The sequence below is a fragment of the Aegilops tauschii genome, chromosome 3, assembly GCF_002575655.3.
Source record: "Aegilops tauschii subsp. strangulata cultivar AL8/78 chromosome 3, Aet v6.0, whole genome shotgun sequence".
Lineage (NCBI taxonomy): Eukaryota > Viridiplantae > Streptophyta > Magnoliopsida > Poales > Poaceae > Aegilops > Aegilops tauschii.
Window position 1 is genome coordinate 458036933 of NC_053037.3, and position 22118 is coordinate 458059050.

The 22118-nt window shown below is 41.5% G+C and overlaps 1 protein-coding gene across 1 annotated transcript; it reads left to right on the forward strand.

Moving 5' to 3' along the window:
* Nucleotides 1-1296: 1296 nt before the first annotated feature.
* Nucleotides 1297-6704, forward strand: LOC109771725 (probable WRKY transcription factor 62). Its single transcript, XM_020330420.3, has 3 exons — nucleotides 1297-1451; nucleotides 4704-4808; nucleotides 5592-6704. The coding sequence occupies exons 1-3, from the start codon at nucleotides 1297-1299 to the stop codon at nucleotides 6133-6135; spliced, it is 804 nt and encodes a 267-aa protein (XP_020186009.1). The 3' UTR covers nucleotides 6136-6704.
* Nucleotides 6705-22118: the final 15414 nt, after the last annotated feature.

Here is a 22118-nt window from a genome sequence, read left to right on the forward strand (position 1 = left end):
GGGAGCAGTTTTTGTTGGGAAAATAAGAGCGCTCGATGTGGGGGAAGGAGGAGGTAGCGATCGAATAGTTGGGAAGAGCCGAATCAGGCGGCTGCGCGGCGACCAGCCGAAATTTTGGCCGCCGCCTGCCCTATCGGTTATTACATACTCCCTCCGTCCGTAAATACTTGTCATCAAAATGGACAAAAAGAAATGTATCTAGAACTAAAATACATCTAGATACACCCCCTTTTGTTTATTTTGATGACAAGTATTTCCGGACGGATGGAGTATCAATCAAGTACAACTAATACAGCAACAAGTACAACTGTGTAGTAGTGTATAACAATCATGATTCAAGAACAATTAATGGTGCAAAGTCCTAAAGGAATCCTTACATAAATTTTTCTTTCGAAAAGGAGGACATGGACTGAATCTCCCATTTAGCCACCGTCAGTATTCACCAGAACTATAAATCTATCCTTAACTCAGACAGTCAGTCAGACAAGAGCGAGTGAAGACGCATCCATTTAATGCTCTGCTGGCCCGTTTCAGCACAAAAAAATGCGCTGCTGGCATCAGATTAGATCAGGTCAGATGTTGTCAGCAAGTTCTCTCTGATGGAACTAGCTGGACTCTCAGCAATTTGCAGCAAATTGTTGCAAACTGCACCGAAACGTGGGGGTGGCTTGGGATTAGTAGCCTCCACTGTGCCCGATTAACAACGGCCTCACTAATCTAATCCCAACTGGCATTACATCTAATCGGCTGGCACCCATTTTCTGTGCCTCCATTGCTGCAATTTGCCCATAATCAAACACGCACGCATCCCACCCCCATCGCCCACGTAAGATTGATGCTTGATCGTGAATGCCAAAGGGAACAGAGCACAATCATAGTACTTAAGAAAACATTTGAAGAAAAAGAAACGCTATTTATCACAGGTAAAATGTATATATATGTGTCTACAACCAGTACTGAGAAAAATAAGCCCATGATTAATCCATAATTGGCGGCAGATTCATCGTCTCGAATCTATTATGTGGGGAAACATTAAACATATGAAAAGACCCTGCAAGGCCTCATGACTCCGCAACAAAACTAAACCGTAATATATTGATTGAGTCTGTACTATATGCACTCCACGGCCATTGAGCTCGCTGCCTCCTAAAAATTTAAGTCCTCCTGCGGCGAGCAGCAGCTTGAAAACGACATAGGTGGCTACCCCATCTTCTCCGTTTCCCACATATACCTGCGGCCCTTCTTGCGAGCTGCTACTATCTCCACCACCTCGTTGTGCAAAGACCAGGCCATCCAATGGCGTCAGCGCCTCCGAAGGGGGAGTCGTTTGACTTCGAGGATCCACGCGCGCAGGAAGCCATGGGATCTGCCTCCGCGTCCTGCAGCCCTGCCGGAGGCGTCTTCGGCGTCTCCCCGCCGGAGTCCTCGCGCCGCGACAGCCGAAAGAGAAGGTACTGAAACTCTCTCTATAGTTCAACTTCTCCTGTTTGCCCTTCTTAGAGTTCGTTCTGAAGCAGATCCTGAAATGCCGTGTTGATTTGCACTCTTTGTCTTGCACCGCGTGAGCCTTCTCCCGTTCGTACGTGTATGAATCTGTCAAAACGTGCATACTCATTTCTGTACTGTGCCTTCCTCGGTTGTATGCCAATATTGGTAAGATTTGGTAAAATTAAGGAGAAGACGGAACATTGACATACATGTTCCGAAACAGATGGCACTAGACAAATAGACTCTAGCTGGAACTGGAATTTTAAACAGGATGTACTATATTATTACAAGTTGGATTAATGGTTTACTGCGAGTTAATTAAGTGCCAAAAATACTGTCAATTGAGAGTGATAGCGCCGCGTATGGTACAGCCTTGACTAGAACAACATTCAACTAGAGGGTGAATAGTTCTATTTCTGAGTCGAACTATATTTCATGGGATCAGCTGCTGAAAGCTGAACCAGATTATTATGGTAGCCATTTCTGGAAATCCCTAGTAGTTTTATCTGTTTACTTCTTTCCTTTGCTTTTGTACATCATCGTATTATTACAAAATATATAAATACATGCAGTGGAATGCTGCTGTTTTCATTCTTTCTTTTTACTAGCAACTCTCCATATTCTCCAAAAATATGCACATATATCCTCCTTCGATGAAGCATGCACATTTAATTTGGAAACTTCGGGCCGAAGTCATATTTCCTTCCCTTCGATTTGCTTCATCTGTGCTTATATCTTTGCCTTAGTGGAGGGCTCCATTTTCTTGAGAAGCTACAACTATTACTAAACTGAAGTGCTTTATGCACGCACATTGTAAGCATGCATATGAGAGAAAACAATGACTACGGTCACAACACATGGTCTTCTTTCTGATATTGCAGCACTGTCCTGAATAGTATTTTATGACTCAAGTATATGCTTTCCTTTCCAAAAGGATGAACAGAAACGAAAAAGCCAGAAGGGTGCATTCCCTATAAAACATGTCGAGCATGGTTTACATTACTATACTAGTGGTTCTCATTTCTCATACTACTCAAGTTTCCTAACAAGTATTAGTTTCTAATTAGTTTATAAACTATATGAACATTTCAAAGTATCATTCCTTCATTACCCAATAAATTAGTTGGTGGGCTTAGTGAATCTTGGTGATCCATTCCTTTATTCTAAACGGTGCAGCAGGAACTTCTCCTCTAAGAACTCAATCGTCCATAATTCCTACGGTTTTCCTTTGTTCGAGAGGGAGCCTTAACTACGTAACTTCTTTGGGGAGAAAATCATGCATTTTTCAGAGCCACAAGCATACCCTAGCCTACCATAGATATAAGGCTAGGGTATGCTTGTGCCCATCCTGCAATTGAGGCTTCTTGTCTTGTTGAGCAGCCATGTAAGTCCAAAAAGTCAATAAGATATATGTGGCAATAACACACAAGAGCATAGTAGGATTTACCGCCTTTTCACTTTACAAAGTTTGAGAAGAAAAATACCAAGGTATCGATGAAAGCCGCACACCGCTTGTCCGTGTCGTACTACACTGTAGGATAAATATTGACCATTGATACACACATGGCATAGTTAGCGGGGTAAGCGGGCAACACTTGCATCACTACGAGCAGCCTAAGAATCAAAATGGGCCGACCCACTCCGGCAGACCCGGTCCCTGTTGGCCCCCTCTCCTTTGTCTAGGGACATGGAGCCGGCCCAACGGTCTAGTAAAGCCTAGCCACATGTCCCATTTGGCCATATGGTCCGACCCATTTAAATACTTGATTTGTACTACTAAAACAAGAATCAGTTACACAACAACATCATTTCGGTAACATCATTTAGAAACCTGAATTTCCTAGCAAGTTAGGATATGTAGAGTTCATTTGTTCAATGAAAAGAAGACACATATGCAACTTTGTTCCATTTTCTACTATGAACCATTAACATCTCAAGTAGCATGCATATTTGCAACTCCAGAACACTAGCAATATTGGTTCAATAGTTTGAATTTTGTTTCTATAAGCAGAAAGCTAACAACTTTGCAAGGCAAATGTTATTGTAACAACATATTACAAAACTTGACAACCATAAATGGGCCGAGCCTCTAGCCATGATGGACCAGTGGCAACTGACTCCCTTGCCCTAGTTTCCAAAGAAGCCGACCAAAAAGACCCATTGGCCTTGGAATTTCAGGTCGGGCCAATGTCCCATTGGGTACCTTCAGTCCATTCCCATCTTTAGAGCAGCCGCAAAGTCATAGTTAAATGGAAATCTAGGTAAAAATAGATGGTTGCATGCCTTTTGGGTCGTCATAGGGGACTCTTGAGGCTCCCAACTTCTTCCACCACCGCCGAGCCATTGTGTCTTCACTCTATGTGCTTGGCACCGCTAGATGAAATTAGTAGTGTATTGGATAATGATGACAAGGCCCCTTTCTAGCTCAAAAGCTTACTCGTCTTCCATTGCCCGTGTCTCCTTTAGCAAAAGTAGCACTGGTGGACTAGGGCCATTCTTCGTCATGCGGTGTCTACTCCACTAAGAAAAATGGACATGGCATGGTTCCTCTTAGCTTGGAGATGGTAACTGGTTGGCCATATTCGATCGGCCGGGTGGTTTTTTCAGGATGCTCACACTCTACTATCAGGTATGGATGATTGTTGATTGACGGCGGATCCTGTGGACTGGATCTATACTTCTCTTAACCGACATTCATGATGAGTGCGCGCAGAGTTTGATGGATTAGCTTGCATTGGCAGCATCTTCCACCCAAGCGCATTATCGAATTGTGTTGAAATGACAATGTCATCCTAGAGTCACCTTGGCTTGATTGGCTGATATTTGGACCTTTGTGATCATTGGAATCCTTCTTTAGATATGTACCGGGAAACTCGAGTATGATATTCGGACCTTTGTGATCATTCATAATTATAAAGTTTGGTATGCAGTTATTGCAGGCATGTTTCGTTCTAGCATAAAGCCTTGTGTATGTGGGAGGGTATGTGTTAAGTCCACGTTATTTCGTGTTTACACCACTGCTCTTATAAGTACGAATACACATGTTTCGATCTGCATTTCTAGTTCTCATTTACTATGTGTTTCAGCACATACTAAGCTCGCTTCATGCTTTACAAATTTTGGACCATTTACAAGTCTACCATGAATCATGAGCCATGAAAATCCTGACTCGCCCTCCGTTTGACATATATAGTCTGAAATACATATTGCTGCAGGAAAGACAGGCCTTCATGGATCAAACATACGTTCACACCTCATTTTGACGGTCACCTGTGGAGAAAGTACGGCCAGAAAAACATCAAGGACTCTGCCTTCCCAAGGTAATTTACCAGTGGATTGATTACTATCTAACGTCTGAGAATTTCTTAGTTCTATCTCAATCTGAATGGGTGTCCCGTGCATGATTTTATATTTTCTAAACTTTGAGAACAAACACTAAATCTCTGCACTAGGTAAATTACCACGACAGATGGTGAACAGACTTTTTCTTAGAGTAAAGTATGAACATATTTGTAAAACAACTGAGAATCAACTAATTCTCAGTCGGCCGACACAACATTGTAGACAAATGAAAAAATATATTGCATGAAAAAATTCCTTATATTTGTATGAATAATTTGGTTAAAGAACATGGGAAATTAGTTAATTCTTGGTCGACTGTGACATATTCTCTCCAGAAAAAATGTTGACTAGTGGCATTATAGACCAAAAAAGATATTTTTCAGGAAGGTCATCCCTGAACCGAAGTTATATATGGCATCAGCTAAACCGAGGAAACTGTAACTTAATGAGGTTTTGTGGTTGGTGTGATGTTCTATTTTCCTATCTGTAAAACTGGTGTTTCTGTGAAAGAAGTTGTGCAGATAGGCCCTTGCTTCATCTTGCTATGGTACTCCCTCCGTTCACAATAAGATGTTTTGCATATTTCAATATGGACTACAAATGGAGTAAAATGAAAGAACAGACACACTAAAACATGTTTATATCCATCCTATTCAGAAAAAGATTAGAACATCTTATATTTGTGAACGGAGGGAGTACAAATTGTGTTAACTTTCACTACCATCGAGATAACACTCATGCATGTAAACGGCAATATGCAGGCTTTATTACAGATGCTCTTACCGTGAAGACAGGCAATGCCTTGCCTCAAAGCTGGTGCAACAGGAGAACCACGAGGACCCACCACTGTTCAAGGTCACCTACACGTACGAGCACACGTGCAACACCGCGCCCGTCCCAACTCCCGATGTCGTGGCCGAGCTGCCGGCGCCGGCAACTGGCGACGCGCTCCTTCTGCGGTTCGACTCCACGGGCGCAGGCCACCGAGGCGCGCACCGGATGGAGCAGGAACGACATTACCAGCAGCCTGCGGCACCTGGGTCTGGGTGGCCGTCCATGATGCTGAGCTTTGATTCCAATAACCGTCAGCACGAACAGTGTACGTTCCCTTCCGAGCTGCCGCCAGCTGCGTCGTCGTCGTCGTTTTCGACCGAGGGACTGCCAGCGCCGTCGTCTACAACCGATGGCGGAGACGACGGGTTCTCGACGTGGGACTCGTTGAGATACGGATTAAATGACCATGTGCACTTCGGCGACCATTCGTATCTCCCAAACAGTGGTAATGATGGTGACGATAACTACTGACCGTCTGTCTGGCCACATCCACACACGGGCAAAAAACTGTCATTGTTTGACCTGGAATTAAGAAGTTAATACACATTCTTTGTTGAGGGTATGTGCACACGTACTGATGTATAATTGTTTGTTCATTTTAGCTAAAGTTCACTAGCTTGAGTGTGTTATATATCCATCAATGCATGTTTATACTTTTTGTTGTGGAGAATGCGGAGCCATGGTCAAAACCCTTTTGGGGCTGTCTCCAGAAATTTGGGGGCCCGGGACAAAAATCAACGTAGGATTTTTTTTAACCATTTAACTGAAGAACCAATATAAGTAAAGCATACCCCCACTTATAATTATGTAACTTCAAACATGTCTTATTTGGTACAATATTTAGGAAATATACCAAATACTAATGGTAAAATAGAAAATATGGTACTAGAGCAATAAATTTATAAACTGGCCTCATTTTCTACCAAAAAACAGCACCCTTCGAGTATTTCTTGAAATGAATTATTCGGTCACATCTTCATAATTAATCTGAATCAATTCAAACTCTCATAATAATAGCCCTGTAGAGCAAAGAAAATAGAAAAAAAGCCTTCACCTCTTCTAGGAAATTTACTTGGGCTAACAACCAGGCTATCATTATTATGTCAACCATTGATCGGCTTTTCTGTGACATAGAGCTAGAAAAGTTTTCCCCCCTAGCCTCTTGTACCGCCCTCCCTAGACTGAGTAGCGATCATACTCCCATTGTTTAGGAATCTGGCTTAGGGAGACAAGCTAAATCTGGTAGTATCAAGTTTGAGAAATGGTAGCTCCTTAGGAATGATTTTAAGAAATTAGTAGAGAAAATTTGGAAGGCTCCTGCTCATGGGAAGTCATCCATTGATATCTGGCAAGACAAAATTAGGAGTCTGAGGAAAATCACCAAAGGGTGGAGTTGAGATATAGAAGCTGAACTTAGGAAGTTCAAGAAAGAGTTGGTGGAGGAATTTGATAGATTAGATGTCAAGGCTGAAACCTCTGAACTCTCTGACCAAGAGCAAAGTAGATTAAAAGAGATTCAATTAGAATTACAAGCTCATTGTCTCGGCAAGGAGGTCAACGCTACGCAGAAATCCAGAGATAAGGACATCAAAGAAGGTGACAAGAATACTGCATATTTTCATGCAGTGGTCAACCAGAGTAGAAGGAAAACTATTATTCACTCTCTAGGTGGTCCTTTCACTAAGACCGTTGACATCCTTAAAGTAGCTAGTAATTTTTATAAAATCATTTTTAACAAGAGAAAAGAAAATGCTTCTCAACAAAGAGTTCTTTTCTGCTGAGGAAACAATTTCCTCTGCTAAGAATGATATACCGCAACCCCTTTTTCCGAGGAGGAAATTAAAAAAGCAGTATTTGGCTTCTATGCTGGTGGAGCCCTTGGACCTGACGGGATCACTTTCTTCTTTTACCAACATTTCTGGGATCCAATCAAGCAAGATATCAATATACTGAATTTTGCTATGCTTTCCTTGATTCCAAAGGAGGCAAAAGCTACTACCATGAAAAAGTTCAGGCCTATAAGCTTTCTTGATAGTAGTTTGAAATTTTTGCTAAGGTTTTAATTAATATACTTAGTCTGCTTATGCAAAGACTAATTGCTTGCAACCAAGCTAGTATTTTGAAGGGCGGATACATTTTTAAAAAGTGTTGTCACAGCACATGAAGTATTACACTCTGTCCATTCTAGCAAAGAGAAGGGTCTAGTCCTTAAGTAAGACTATGAGAAAGCATTTGATTTTTTTTAACCTAGATTTTTTGACAGAACTGCTCAAACATAGGGGCTTTGGGAGGCAAATGGACATCTTCGATTTAGGTTGTCACCAAAGGGGGTTCTGGGGGGTTAAGATTAATGGTTGTGACAGTGATTCCTTCACAACTAGTATAGGATTGAGACATGGGGACCTCCATTCCCCTCTCCTTTTTAACCTGGTAGTGGATGTTCTCTCCAAAATGCTAGTTAAGGCATCAGCTGGGGGGTTAATTAATGATTTGTGTCTTGCAGTCTATCTTGGAGGGATCATCTGCCTCTAATATGCAGATGACACAATCCTCTTTCTAGAGAAGGACCTATATAAGGCTACTAATCTTAAAATTATACTTTCTTACTTTGTACATGTCTCCAGGATGAAGATCAATTATAATAAGAGTGAATTGATCCCCATAAATATGTCTGAAGTAGAGACACAACTATTTGCTGAGGTCCTTGATTGTAAATTGGGTAATTCCCCAATTAAATACCTAGGCTATCTCCTCCACTATGATAAGTTGAGGAGGGAAGACATCCAACCCCTAATTGATAAGATTATCAAAAGGATAGCTGAAGACACCCAACCCCTAATTGATAAGATTATCAAGACGATATATAGCTGGGTGGTGGGGCAAGCTGCTCTCTTATAAAGGCAGGTTGATCCTTATTCAAGCCTGCCTTGCTAGTATCCCGGTTTACCTATTGTCCTTCTTCAAATTCCCAAAATGGACCATAGAGCTGATTAACACTCAAAAGGCCAATTCCTTGTGGAATGACTTTGAAGATTATAGGAAAATACACCTAGCTTATTTGGGGCTTGTTTGTATGAAAAAAAGATTTTGGGGGTTTAGGTATTCCTAATCTCAGAGAGTTAAATGATTATATCCTAGGTTCCTGGATTAAGAGATATTATGATTGAGGGGGGAAACTTTGGAAAGATATTGTGAACTTTAAGTACAATACTGAGAAGCCAAACATCTTCGGTAGCTCTATAAACAATTCCTGCATATTCTGAAAAGGAGTGATGAGTGTAGCTCAAGCTGTTAAATTTGGATATATATATAGACGGCAAGTAGGTGATGATAATAGAATAATATTTTGGGAAGACACATGGTTTGGTTCTTCCCCTCTTGATGTCCAGTTTTGGGCACTGTATAACATATGTAACTAGATGTCTAAGCCTATTTGTGAGGTCTGGGATGGTAGTCAAGTCGAACTCACCTTTAGGCAAAATTTTACCATTGAGATGATGGAACTTTTGTACCAGTTGGTTAAAATCACACAAGCCATCACTCTCACAGATGAATCAGATGCTTTGATTTGACCGTTAGAATGTAAAGGGTGGTACTCTAGTAGTTCTCTCTATCATGTTATTAACTTTAGGGGGGTTCAGCCAACTTATATTCATGTTGTATGGAAGCTTAATGTTCCACCTAAAATTCATGTTTTCCTTTGGTTGATTTCTCATAACTAAATTATGACTAGAAAAAACTAAGGAAAAGGCATATTATAAAACCTTTGGATTGTGTTTTTTGCTCTGAAAATGAATCTGTTCATCATATGCTATTTGATTGTGTAGTTGCTAAACAAATATGGATCATGATCAATGAGCATTTCAACACTGACCTAGGATCTGATTATTTTTCAGTTGCTAGGCTTTGGCTTTCCAATAAGCATAAATCTCCCCTTAATGTTCCATGTGCTTATTTTGTGTGATGTTTATAGAAACTTAGGAATTTCGTTATCATTATTAAGTAGTTGATGGGGAGAATCCTCTAGACATAAAAAATTTGGTCAATATTATCTACGGAGTAGGGGAAGATGAGACTAGAGGCCTTCGCAACCTTCCTGGCACTATAGTTGAGGAAACCCCTGGCCATCACGAATGGCTAAGATGGGACAAGTTGAATATCTCTGAATGCATGTTCCATGGATCCCCGACTTCCACACCGAGCAAGCTGGCTGGGATGGCTCTAGTTCCCAGTCATGCACCTGTCCTGGAGTCAATCTGGTCTCCGCAGCCTCCTTCTGCACCACCGTTGAAGACCATGAGGGAACTTTGCACCAGTGCCCTATTATCTATTTGGTTTCTATCTGCTTCGCTATTTTGCACATGCGTGTGTTATTCTTGGTGAACTGATGTTTGGGTTCTTAGCTTTTGAATAGAACCTAGGGTATGAGTTGGGGTTAGTTCCCCAGGTCTATAATTTGTTTTACTTTTCTGATACATCGTTTGGATACGGCCCCAAGCCCTTGACCTTTTTTGTTGTTTCTTTCATGCAATGGAACCCGGGATGGTGATCCCTTTTTATCTAAAAAAATACTTCACCTAGATGTAAGATTTGAAAAACAAAATAACAAAAATTAGCTTACTGACCATTCTAGCAAAATAAAATAGGGCTTTGTCTACAAGGACTTAGGGCATCTCCAACACTGGCCATAAAACCTCCCGCATATGTCCGGACCGCGTGGTCCAGACGTGTTGTATCATCCAACGCGGACCTGTATCGGTCCGCCGACCGGTTCGGACGCACTTTTTCCCGCAAAACTGAGACAAAGTTGGGGGGGGGGGCTTTGCCGGAGTCCGAATTGCAGCCATATAGGACTCCGACACCCCTAGCCCACTAAATCCCCCTCCGGTCCCATTTTCTTTCAATCCGCCCCTTCTCCCCCCTTGCTTTGCATTCGCACCCTATTCCTCTGACGACGCCGATGTACCTCTCCGGCCGTCACACAAGCATTGTCAGATCTCCGCAACCAGCATTGACACGTCCGCTCGCCTTTTACGACATCGTCGTCCAGCTAGGACCCGTCCGTAGGCAGGTACACTCCCCCCCCCTCTGTTGACGTCATCCATGGCAGTCACCACATCGGTAGGTGATCAATCAAATGCCATTAAGCTATTTTCGAATTCCATGTCATTTTTTAGAGTACGAAGGATGGCGGGGTACTCGACCATGGAGGATGAGTTGTTGTGCAATGCGTGGTTGGCCGTATCCGCGGATTTCGTAGGCAGGAGTAGAGGGGGGCCTTTTCCCTATTGGCAGCGCATGCATGTTTCGTTTCACATGTGAAAGCACATTGCGTCGTACGACATGCACATCATCCATGATTGTAATGTGAGGTCGTTATCGTATTGATGGTAGACTACGCAGACCATCGTCACCAAAATTTTTGGCGTGATTGGTATGCCCGAGACAAGATGGCCATTGCGTGCGGTAGTCCAAGAGATCGTAAGTTTTGCTTTTTCTTGCTCAGTTTGTTGATTGATTCATTCATTTCATTTACTGTTGCTCTACACATTGTGTAGCACCCACTACTGCAGGATGTTGCTAACGCGACACTACGATCAGAGACCCTTTGACGAAACTGTGTGCAATGCATTAATCGCAAACGGTGGTGTAAAAACCCATCAAAAAAGGTGCAAAACGATTGCGATGGTGGAGCCATCTGATGTCTACTACGCAACTTTATTCTTGTAGACACGTGTTGGGCCTCCAAGCGCAGACTTTTGTAGGACAGTAGAAATTTTCCCTCAAGTGTATGACCTAAGGTTTATCAATCCGTGAGAGGTGTAGGATGAAGATGGTCTCTCTCAAATGACCCTGCAACCAAATACAAGAAATCTCTTGTGTCCCCAACACACCCAATACAATAGAAAATTGTATAGGTGCACTAGTTCGGTGAAGAGATGGTGATAAAAGTGTAATATGGATGGTAGAAATATATTTTTATAATCTAAATAAATAAAAACAGCAAGGTAGCAAATAGTAAACGGGCACAAAAACGGTATTGCAATGCTTGAAAATGAGGCCTAGGGTCCGTACTTTCACTAGTGCAACCTCTCAACAATGCTAATATAATTGGATCATATAACCATCCCTCAAAGTGCGACGAAGAATCACTCCAGAGTTCCTATCTAGCGGAGAACATAAGAATGAATTGTTTGTAGGGTACGAAACCACCTCAAAGCTAGTCTTTCCGTTCGATCTATTCAAGAGTTTGTACTAAAATAACACAAAGCTATTCTTTCCGTTCGATCTATCCTAGAGTTCATACTAAAATAACACCAAAGCAAATTCATATTCATAATACTCAATCCAACACAAAGAACTTCAAAGAGTGCCCCAAGATTTCTACCAGAGAAATAAAGACAAGAACGTGCATCAACCCCTATGCATACATTACCCCAATGTCACCTCGGGAATCCGCGAGTTGAGTGCCAAAACATATATCAAGTGAATCAACACGATACCCCATTGTCACCACGAGTATACAATTGCAAGACGTATATCAAGTGTTCTCAAATCCATAAAAGTATCCAATCCGATAACAACGAAATCTCAAAGGGAAAAACTCAATTCATCACAACAAGATAGAGAGGGGAAAACACCATATGATCCGACTATATTAACAAAGCCCGTGATACATCAAGATCATGACATCTCAAGAACACGAGAGACAGAGAGAGAGAGAGAGAGAGATTAAACACATAGCTACTGGTACAAACCCTCAGCCCCGAGGGTGGACTACTCCCTCCTCATCGTGGTGGCCGCCGGGATGATGAAGATGGCCACCAGAGATGATTCCCCCCTCCGGCAGGGTGCCGGAAAGGGTCTAGATTGGTTTTTGGTGGCTACAGAAGCCTGCGGCGGCGGAACTTCTGATCTAGGCTAACCCCGAGGGTTTTCGACATATTTGGGAATTTATAGGGTAAAGAGGGGGTGCGGGAGGCCACCGAGGTGGGCACAACCCACCTGGGCGCACCTGGGCCCCCAGGCGCGCCCTGGTGGGTTGTGGCCCCCTCGGGGCACCCCCCAGGTGCTGCTCTGGCCCATTGGTGGTCTTCTGGTCCATAAAAAATCCACAAAATGTTTCGCGGTGTTTGGACTCCGTTTGATATTGATTTCCTGCGATGTAAAAAAAAGCGAAAAACAGCAACTGGCACTGGGCACTGGGTCAATAGGTTAGTCCCAAAAAATGAGATAAAGTTGCTATAAAATGATTGTAAAACATCCAAGAATGATAAAATAACAGCATGAATACTACATAAATTATAGATACGTTGGAGACGTATCAGCATACTTCTGCTACTCCAAAAATTATGAAACAATTATGACCACGTGAGCAATTTGTATATTAATCTTCTGCAAAAAGAATCAACTCAAAAGCACTCTTCTGTTAAAAATGAGAATTATTTTCGTGAGCGCAAAAGTTTCCGTTTTTCGGCAAGATCAAATAAACTATCACCCAACATGATCCCAAAGGCTTTACTTGGCACTTTATTGAAACAAAGCAATAAAACATGATTACTACAGTAGCCTAATCATGTGAACACACAAAAACAGTAGGTAAAAGTGTTGGGTTGTCTCCCAACAAGCGCTTTTCTCTAATGCCTTTTAGCTAGGCATGGTGATTTTAATGATGCTCACATAAAAGAAAAGAATTGAAACACAAAGAGAGCATCATGAATCACATGGCAAGAACATTTAAGTCTAACCCACTTCCTATGCATAGGGATTTTGTGAGCAAATAATTTATGGGAACAAGAATCAACTAGCATTGGAGGGCAAAACAAGGAAAACTTCAAGATTTTCAACACATAGAGAGGAAACTTGATATTATTGCAATATGTAGAAGCGTATGTTCCTCTCTCATAATAATTTTCATTGGCATCATGAATGAATTCAACAATATAGCTATCACATAAATCATTCTTTTCATGATCCACAAGCATAGAAATTTTATTACTCTCCACATAAGCAAATTTATTCTCATGAATAGTAGTGGGAGCAAACTCAACAAAATAACTATCATGTGATTGAAAATTGAAATCATGATGACAAGTTTCATGGTTATCATTATTCAATATAGCATACATGTCATCATCATAATCATCATAGATAGCAACTTTGTTTTCATAATCAATTGAAGCCTCATCCAAAATGGTGGATTCATCACTAAATAAAGTCATGACCTCTCCAAATCCACTTTCATCATTATAATCATCATAAATAGGAGGCATGCAATCATTATAAAAAAATTGCACATCAAATCTTAGGGGACTAAAAACATCATCTTCATCAAACATTGCATCCCCAAGCTTATGGCTTTGCATATCATTAGCATCATGCCTTCGGGAACGCAGTATTTCAAAAAATTTACCTACGATCACGCAAGATCTATCTAGGAGATGCACGACAACGAGCGGGGAGAGTCTGTCCATGTACCCTCGTAGACCGAAAGCGGAAGCGTTTAGTAACGCGGTTGATGTAGTCGAACGTCTTCGCGATCCAGCCGATCCAAGTACCGAACGTACGGCACCTCCGCGATCAGCACACGTTCAGCTCGATGACGTCCCTCGAACTCTTGATCCACTTGAGGCCGAGGGAGAGTTCCGTCAGCACGACGGCGTGGCGACGGTGATGATGAAGTTACCGGCGCAGGGCTTCGCCTAAGCACTACGACGATATGACCGAGGTGTGTAAGTGTGGAGGGGGGCACCGCACACGATTAAGAGAAACTTGTGTGTTCTAGGGTGCCCCTGCCCCCATATATAAAGGAGGGGAGCGGAGGTTGGCCGGCCCTCCTAGGGCGCGCCAGGAGAGGGGAATCCTACTAGGACTCTAAGTCCTAGTAGGTTTCCACCTAAGGAAGAGGGGGGAGAAGGAAGGGAGAGAGGGAAGGGAAGGAAAGGGGGGCGCCGCCCCCTTCCCCTAGTCCAATTCGGACCCAAGGGGGGCGCGTGGCCAGCCCCTTGTGGCCCTTCCTATCTTCCCACTAAGGCTCATCAAGACCCATTAGTTCCCCCGGTGGGTTCCGATAACCCTCCGGCACTCCGATAAATATCTGGTACCTCCCGGAACTCATCCGGTGTCCGAATAATATCGTCTAATATATCAATCTTTATGTCTCGACCATTTCGAGACTCCTCGGCATGTCTGTGATCTCATCCGGGACTCTGAACAATCTTCGGTCATCAAATCACATAACTCATAATACAAATCGTGATCGAACGTTAAGCATGCGTACCCTACGGGTTCGAGAACTATGTAGACATGACCGAGACTCATCTCCGGTCAATAACCAATAGTGGAACCCGGATTCTCATATTGGTTCCTACATATTCTACGAAGATCTTTATTGGTCAAACCGCATAACAACATACGTTGTTCCCTTTGTCGTCGGTAAGTTACTTGCCCGAGATTCGATCGTCGGTATCATCATACGTAGTTCAATCTTGTTACTGGCAAGTCTCTTTACTCGTTCCGTAATGCATCATCCCACAACTAACTCATTTGTCACATTTCTTGCAAGGCTTATAGTGATGATCATTACCGAGAGGGCCCAGAGATACCTCTCCGATACATGGAGTGACAAATCCTAATCTCGATCTATGCCAACTTAACAAACACCAACAGAGACACTTGTAGAGCATCTTTATAATCACCTAGTTACGTTGTGACGTTTGATAGCACACAAGGTGTTCCTCCGGTATTCGGGAGTTGCATAATCTCATAGTCAGAGGAACATGTATAAGTCATGAAGAAAGCAATAGCAGAAAAAATAAACGATCATTATGCTAAGCTAACGGATGGGTCTTGTCCATCACGTCATTCTCTAATGATGTGATCCCGTTCATCAAATGACAACACATGTCTATGGTTAGGAAACTTAACCATCTTTGATTAACGAGCTAGTCAAGTAGAGGCATACTAGGGACACTCTGTTTGTCTATGTATCCACACATGTACTAAGTTTCCGGTTAATACAATTCTAGCATGAATAATAAACATTTATCATGATGTAAGGAAATATAAATAACAACTTTATTATTGCCTCTAGGGCATATTTCCTTCAGTCTCCCACTTGCACTAGAGTCAATAATCTAGATTACATAGTAATGATTCTAACACCCATGGAGTCTTGGTGATGATCATGTTTTGCTCGTGAGAGAGGCTTAGTCAACGGGTCTGCAACATTCAGATCCGTATGTCTCTTGCAAATCTCTATGTCTCTCTCCTTGACTTGATCGCGGATGGAATTGAAGCGTCTCTTGATGTGCTTGGTTCTCTTGTGAAATCTGGATTCCTTTGCCAAGGCAATTGCACCAGTATTGTCACAAAAGATTTTCATTGGACCCGATGCACTAGGTATTACACCTAGATCGGATATGAACTCCTTCATCCTGACTCCTTCATTTGCTGCTTCTGAAGCAGCTATGTACTCCGCTTTACACGTAGATCCCGCCACGACGCTCTTCTTGGAAGTGCACCAACTGAGAGCTCCACCATTCAATATAAATACGTATCTGGTTTGTGACTTAGAGTCATCCGGATCAGTGTCAAAGCTTGCATCAACGTAACCGTTTACGACGAGCTCTTTGTCACCTCCATAAACGAGAAACATATCCTTAGTCCGTTTCAGGTATTTCAGGATGTTCTTGACCGCTGTCCAGTGATCCACTCCTGGATTACTTTGGTACCTCCCTGCTAAACTAATAGCAAGGCACACATCAGGTCTGGTACACAGCATTGCATACATGATAGAACCTGTGGCTGAGGCATAGGGAATGACTTTCATTTCTCTCTATCTTCTGCAGTGGTCGAGCATTGAGTCTGACTCAACTTCACACCTTGTAACACAGGCAAGAACCCTTTCTTTGACTGATCCATTTTGAACTTCTTCAAAACTTTATCAAGGTATGTGCTTTGTGAAAGTCCAATTAAGCGTCTTGATCTATCTCTATAGATCTTGATGCCCAATATATAAGCAGCTTCACCATGTAATCGAGTTAGTTTTGTTAGGGTTTGATCCCTAGTATCCACTATGTTCTGAGATTGATGTTGCTATGACTTTGCTATGCTTAATGCTTGTCACTAGGGCCCGAGTGCCATGATTTCAGATCTGAACCTATTATGTTTTCATGAATATATATGAGTTCTTGATCCTATCTTGCAAGTCTATAGTCACCTATTATGTGTTATGATCCGTTAACCCCGAAGTTACAATAATCGGGACCACTACCGGTGATGACCGTAGTTTGAGGAGTTCATGTATTCACTAAGTGTTAATGCTTTGGTCCGATACTCTATTAAAAGGAGGCCTTAATATCCCTTAGTCTCCAATAGGACCCCGCTGCCACGGGAGGGTAGGACAAAAGATGTCATGCAAGTTCTTTTCCATAAGCATGTATGACTATATTCGGAATACATGCCTACATTACATTGATGAATTGGAGCTAGTTCTGTGTCACCCTATGTTATAACTATTGCATGAGGAATCGCATCTGGCATAATTCTCCATCACCGATCCAATGCCTACGAGCTTTTCACATATTGTTCTTTGCTTAGTTACTTTACCGTTGCCACTGTTACAATTACTACAAAACTATCACTGTTACTTTTGCCACCCTTACCGTTACTTCCATACTACTTTGCTACTAAATACTTTGCTGCAGATATTAAGTTATCCAGGTGTGGTTGAATTGACAACTCAACTGCGAGAATATTCTTTGGCTCCCCTTGTGTCGAATCAATAAATTTGGGTTGAATACTCTACCCTCGAAAACTGTTGTGATCCCCTATACTTGTGGGTTATCAAGACTATTTTCTGGCACCGTTGTCGGGGAGCATAGCTCTATTCTTTGAATCACTTGGGATTTATATCTGCTGATCACTATGAGGAACTTGAAAGACGAAAGAACTAAGATTTTCCCTCAACTACGAGGGGAGGTAAGGAACTTCCATCTAGCTCTGCACTTGATTCACCTTCTGTTTTGAGTAAGCTTGCGTCACCTAAACCTGCTTCTGCTATTAATTCTGATATGTCGTATGTTATTGATGATGCCACTTCTGCTATGCATGATACTTATGATGAAACTACTTCTATGCTTGATACTACTGTGCCACTAGGTGAATTTCTTGATGAACAACTTGCTAGGGCTAGAGAGAATGAAATTATTGAAACTGATAATATTGATGAAAGTGATGATGAAGATTCTCCCCCTAGATATGAATTGCCTGTTGTGCTTGAGGGTTATGTTATGGATGAAGAAACTGCAAGAGACTTTGTTGCTTGCAATGATAGGAGTGATCTTAAGAAATTATTAGCTAAGCTGAAAGAAAAATCTCTGAATGCTAGAATGAAATATGACCCTGCTTTTGCTACTTCACCTATCTTCGTTATTGATAAGGATTGTGATTTCTCTATTGATACTGAGATAATTACTTTGGTTGAATCGGATCCTTTTTATGGCTATGAATCTGAAACTGTTGTGGCACATCTTACTAAATTAAATGATATAGCCACCCTGTTCACTACTGATGAGAAAACTTGCTACTACTATATCCTTAAATTGGTTCCATTCTCATTAAAGGGTGATGCTAAGATATGGTTTAATTCTCTTGATCCTGGTTGTGTGCGTAGTCCCCAGGATATGATTTATTACTTCTCTGCTAAATATTTCCCCGCTCATAAGAAACAAGCTGCTTTAAGAGAAATATATAATTTTGTGCAAATTGAAGAAGAGAGTCTCCCACAAGCTTGGGGGAGGCTTCTCCAATTACTTAGTGATTTACCTGATCATCCTCTCATGAAAAATGAAATACTTGATATCTTTTATAATGGACTAACCGATGCTTCCAGAGACCACCTGGATAGTTGTGCTGGTTATGTTTTCAAGGAAAGAACAGTTGATCAAGCTGAATTGCTATTGAATAATATGTTGACTAATGAAAAGAATTGGACACTTCCTGAACCAACTCCTAAGCCAACTCCGAAGAAAAGGGGTATTCTACTTCTCAGTCCTGAAGATATGCAAGAGGCAAAAAATCTATGAAAGAAAAAGGTATTAAAACTGAAGATGTTAAGAATTTACCTCCTATTGAAGAAATACATGGTCTTAATTTGCCGCCTGTTGAAGAAATACATGGTCTTGATAACCTGACACAAGTAGTAAAGGTAAATTCTCTCTATAGATTTGATGAAGGTGATATTCCTCATTATAATCTGCTAGCCAATGCTTAGATTATTTTGATAATTTTATTGTCAAACAAGAAAACTTCAATGCTTATGTTGGTAGACAATTGAAACACAATGCTGATATGCTTGAACACTTGAGTGATTATATGTCTAGAGTTAAAGGTGAACTTAAACTCAGTAGTAAACATGCTTCTATGGTTACCACTCAAGTAGAACAAGTGCTTAAAGCTCAGAATGATTTACTCAATGAATTAAATAAGAAGAAGAATAATAATGCTGTTAGAGTTATGACTAGAGGGGGTAAAATGACTCGGGAACCTTTGTATCATGAGGGGCATCCTAAGAGAATTGAGCAAGATTCTCATAGAACTAATGTTGATGCACCTAGTCCTTCTAAAAAGAAGAAAAAGAAAAATGATAGGACTTTGCGTGCTTCTAGTGAACCTGTTGTAGACACACCTGAGAATCCCAATGATATTTCTATTTCTGATGCTGAAACACAATCTGGTAATGAACATGAACCTAGTGATAATGTTAATGATGATGCTCAACCTAGCAATGATAATGATGTAGAGATTGAACCTGCTGTTGATCTTGATAACCCACAATCAAAGAATCAACGTTATGATAAGAGAGACTTCGTTGCTAGGAAGCACGGTAAAGAAAGAGAACCATGGGTTCAGAAACCCATGCCTTTTCCTCCCAAACCATCCAAGAAAAAGGATGATGAGGATTTTGAGCGCTTTGTTGAAATGATTAGACCTATCTTCTTGCGTATGCGTTTTACTGATATGCTTAAAATGAATCCTTATGCTAAGTACATGAAAGATATTGTTACAAATAAAAGAAAAATACCGGAAGCTGAAAGTTCCACCATGCTTGCTAATTATACTTTTAAGGGTGGAATACCTAAGAAACTTGGAGATCCAGGAGTACCAACTATACCATGCTCCATTAAAAGAAACTATGTTAGAACTGCTTTATGTGATCTTGGAGCCGGTGTTAGTGTTATGCCTCTCTCTTTATATCGTAGACTTGATTTGAATAAGTTGACACCTACTGAAATATCTTTGCAAATGGCTGATAAATCAACTGCTATACCTGTCGGTATTTGTGAGGATGTGCCTGTTGTGGTTGCAAACGTTACTATTTTAACGGACTTTGTTATTCTTGATATTCCCGAGGATGATAGTAGGTTGATTATCCTTGGTAGACCCTTTTTGAATACTGCAGGGGCTGTTATTGATTGCAACAAAGGCAATGTCACTTTTCATGTTAATGGAAACGACCATACGGTACACTTTCCGAGGAAACAACCTCAAGTCTACAATATCAATTCTATTGGAAAAATTCCATCGATTACTATTGGAGGTTTTGAATTTCCTCTTCCTACTGCCAAAAAGAGATATGATATTCTTATTATTGGGGATGTGCATATCCCCGTTGAGGTAACATAGTGTAATTCGAAATTTCTCCGGTTCCATGTTATTCGGAATGAGTTTGTTAACAAGACTTGATCAACCTTGTTAGTGGATTCCTTTTGATGAGCATGAGATGGATGAAGTTAGAAAGCACAACCTTCTGTACCCTCCTTTTACTTTCTGTTATTTAGATTAAATAAAGCAAAATTAGTATTTTTCTGTTAGTTTTCTGATTTATCCGTGCAATAAAAAATACCTCGAAAATAAAAGTTCTCCAAATGCCCTGAAAATGAAATATGGTTTTTTTTCTGGAATATTTGAGAATATCTGGCACTGAGAACACATGAGGGGGAGCCAGCACTTGGCCACAAGGGTCCAGGGCGCGCCCACCCCCTGGGCACGCCCCCCTGCCTCGTGGGCCCCTGGTGGCCCTCCTCCACTTATTCCAGCCACCACACACTCCTTCCTCCCAAAAAAATCACCAACCAGCTCAAGCACGAGTTCTAGCTCATCTTGCTGCCATTTTCGATCTCCTTCCTCGAAGCTCCACTCACAAAACTGCTTTAGGGGATTGTTCTTTGGTATGTGACTCCTCCAATGGTCCAATTAGTTTTTGTTCTAGTGCTTTATTCATTGCAAATTTTTGCTGCCTAGGTGACCCTGTTCTTGAGCTTGCATGTCAAATTTATATGGTCCCAAGTAGTTCTAATGCATGATATAGTCTCTAGGCACTTGTGGGAGTAGTTGCTATCAATTTTGTTGAGTTTGGTTCACTTTTATTTTAAATTACTAAAAAAATTAGAAATTTTTCAGAGGAAGAAATATGTTTAGGAAAATGTATCAAGGTGGTTCTTCAAGGAAGCAAGGACCCAGGCCCGCAATACGCGATGCGGACGATGAACCACCAAGAGAAGCTCAAGTGCGGCCTTGTGAATGGCCGTCAGACGATTTCATGGTCCGAGTAGGAATTAAGGAGGAATTTGACGCATATGTGCGTAATGCTGAACTCGAGGGCTTCATGCTAGATAAGTGCCCTCAATACTATAACCTAACTGATTCCTTTGTGAGAAGGTTCAAATTTTCATCTTCACGTAATTCTCACACTGTCCTATTTGATATCTATAGCCAATCTTATACTATGGACTTAGAGGATTTTGATACTGCTTGCAAACTTCCACAATGGGGTAGTTTTAGTGAACCTCGCAAATCTAAGTTTAGAGATTTTCTTGCTAGTATTACAGTGGGGGAATCTAGAGATGTAACACAAGCTACCATAGGGAGCATTCATTTTCCTGCTATACATTATTTTGCTCTCTTCATAGGTAGGTGCATAAATGGTAAGGATGAAGCATGTTGCATGTGTGTCCCTGATCTTAGTGTTCTCAGGAGTGCTGTTTTAGGAGATAAACACTATAGCTTGGGTGCCATAGTTGCACGGAGGTTGCACAATAATGGTTTAAGTGGAGACTTGTTTGGTGGTATTTATGCAACCCGTGTGGCTAATTTTCTTGGGATACCCATACATGAAAATGATATGGAATTGCCTCCCACTTATCTAGGATATGAGGCTATGGTTCGCCATCAGTTTATTTAGAGGAACGAACAACCTCTCCAGTACCGACTAATGTTTGACAGGCACCACATTTTCCATGTTGCTCTCCTTGCTCCTACTTTCTTTGACTTTCAGACAAAAGGGGGATTTATTATAACCAGGGAGGAGGCGAACGAGTATAAGAGGAGGACGGAGACAGCTCGCCTCCAAGCGGCAGCTCATGAGGCAATAGCTACTGCATCACAGTACG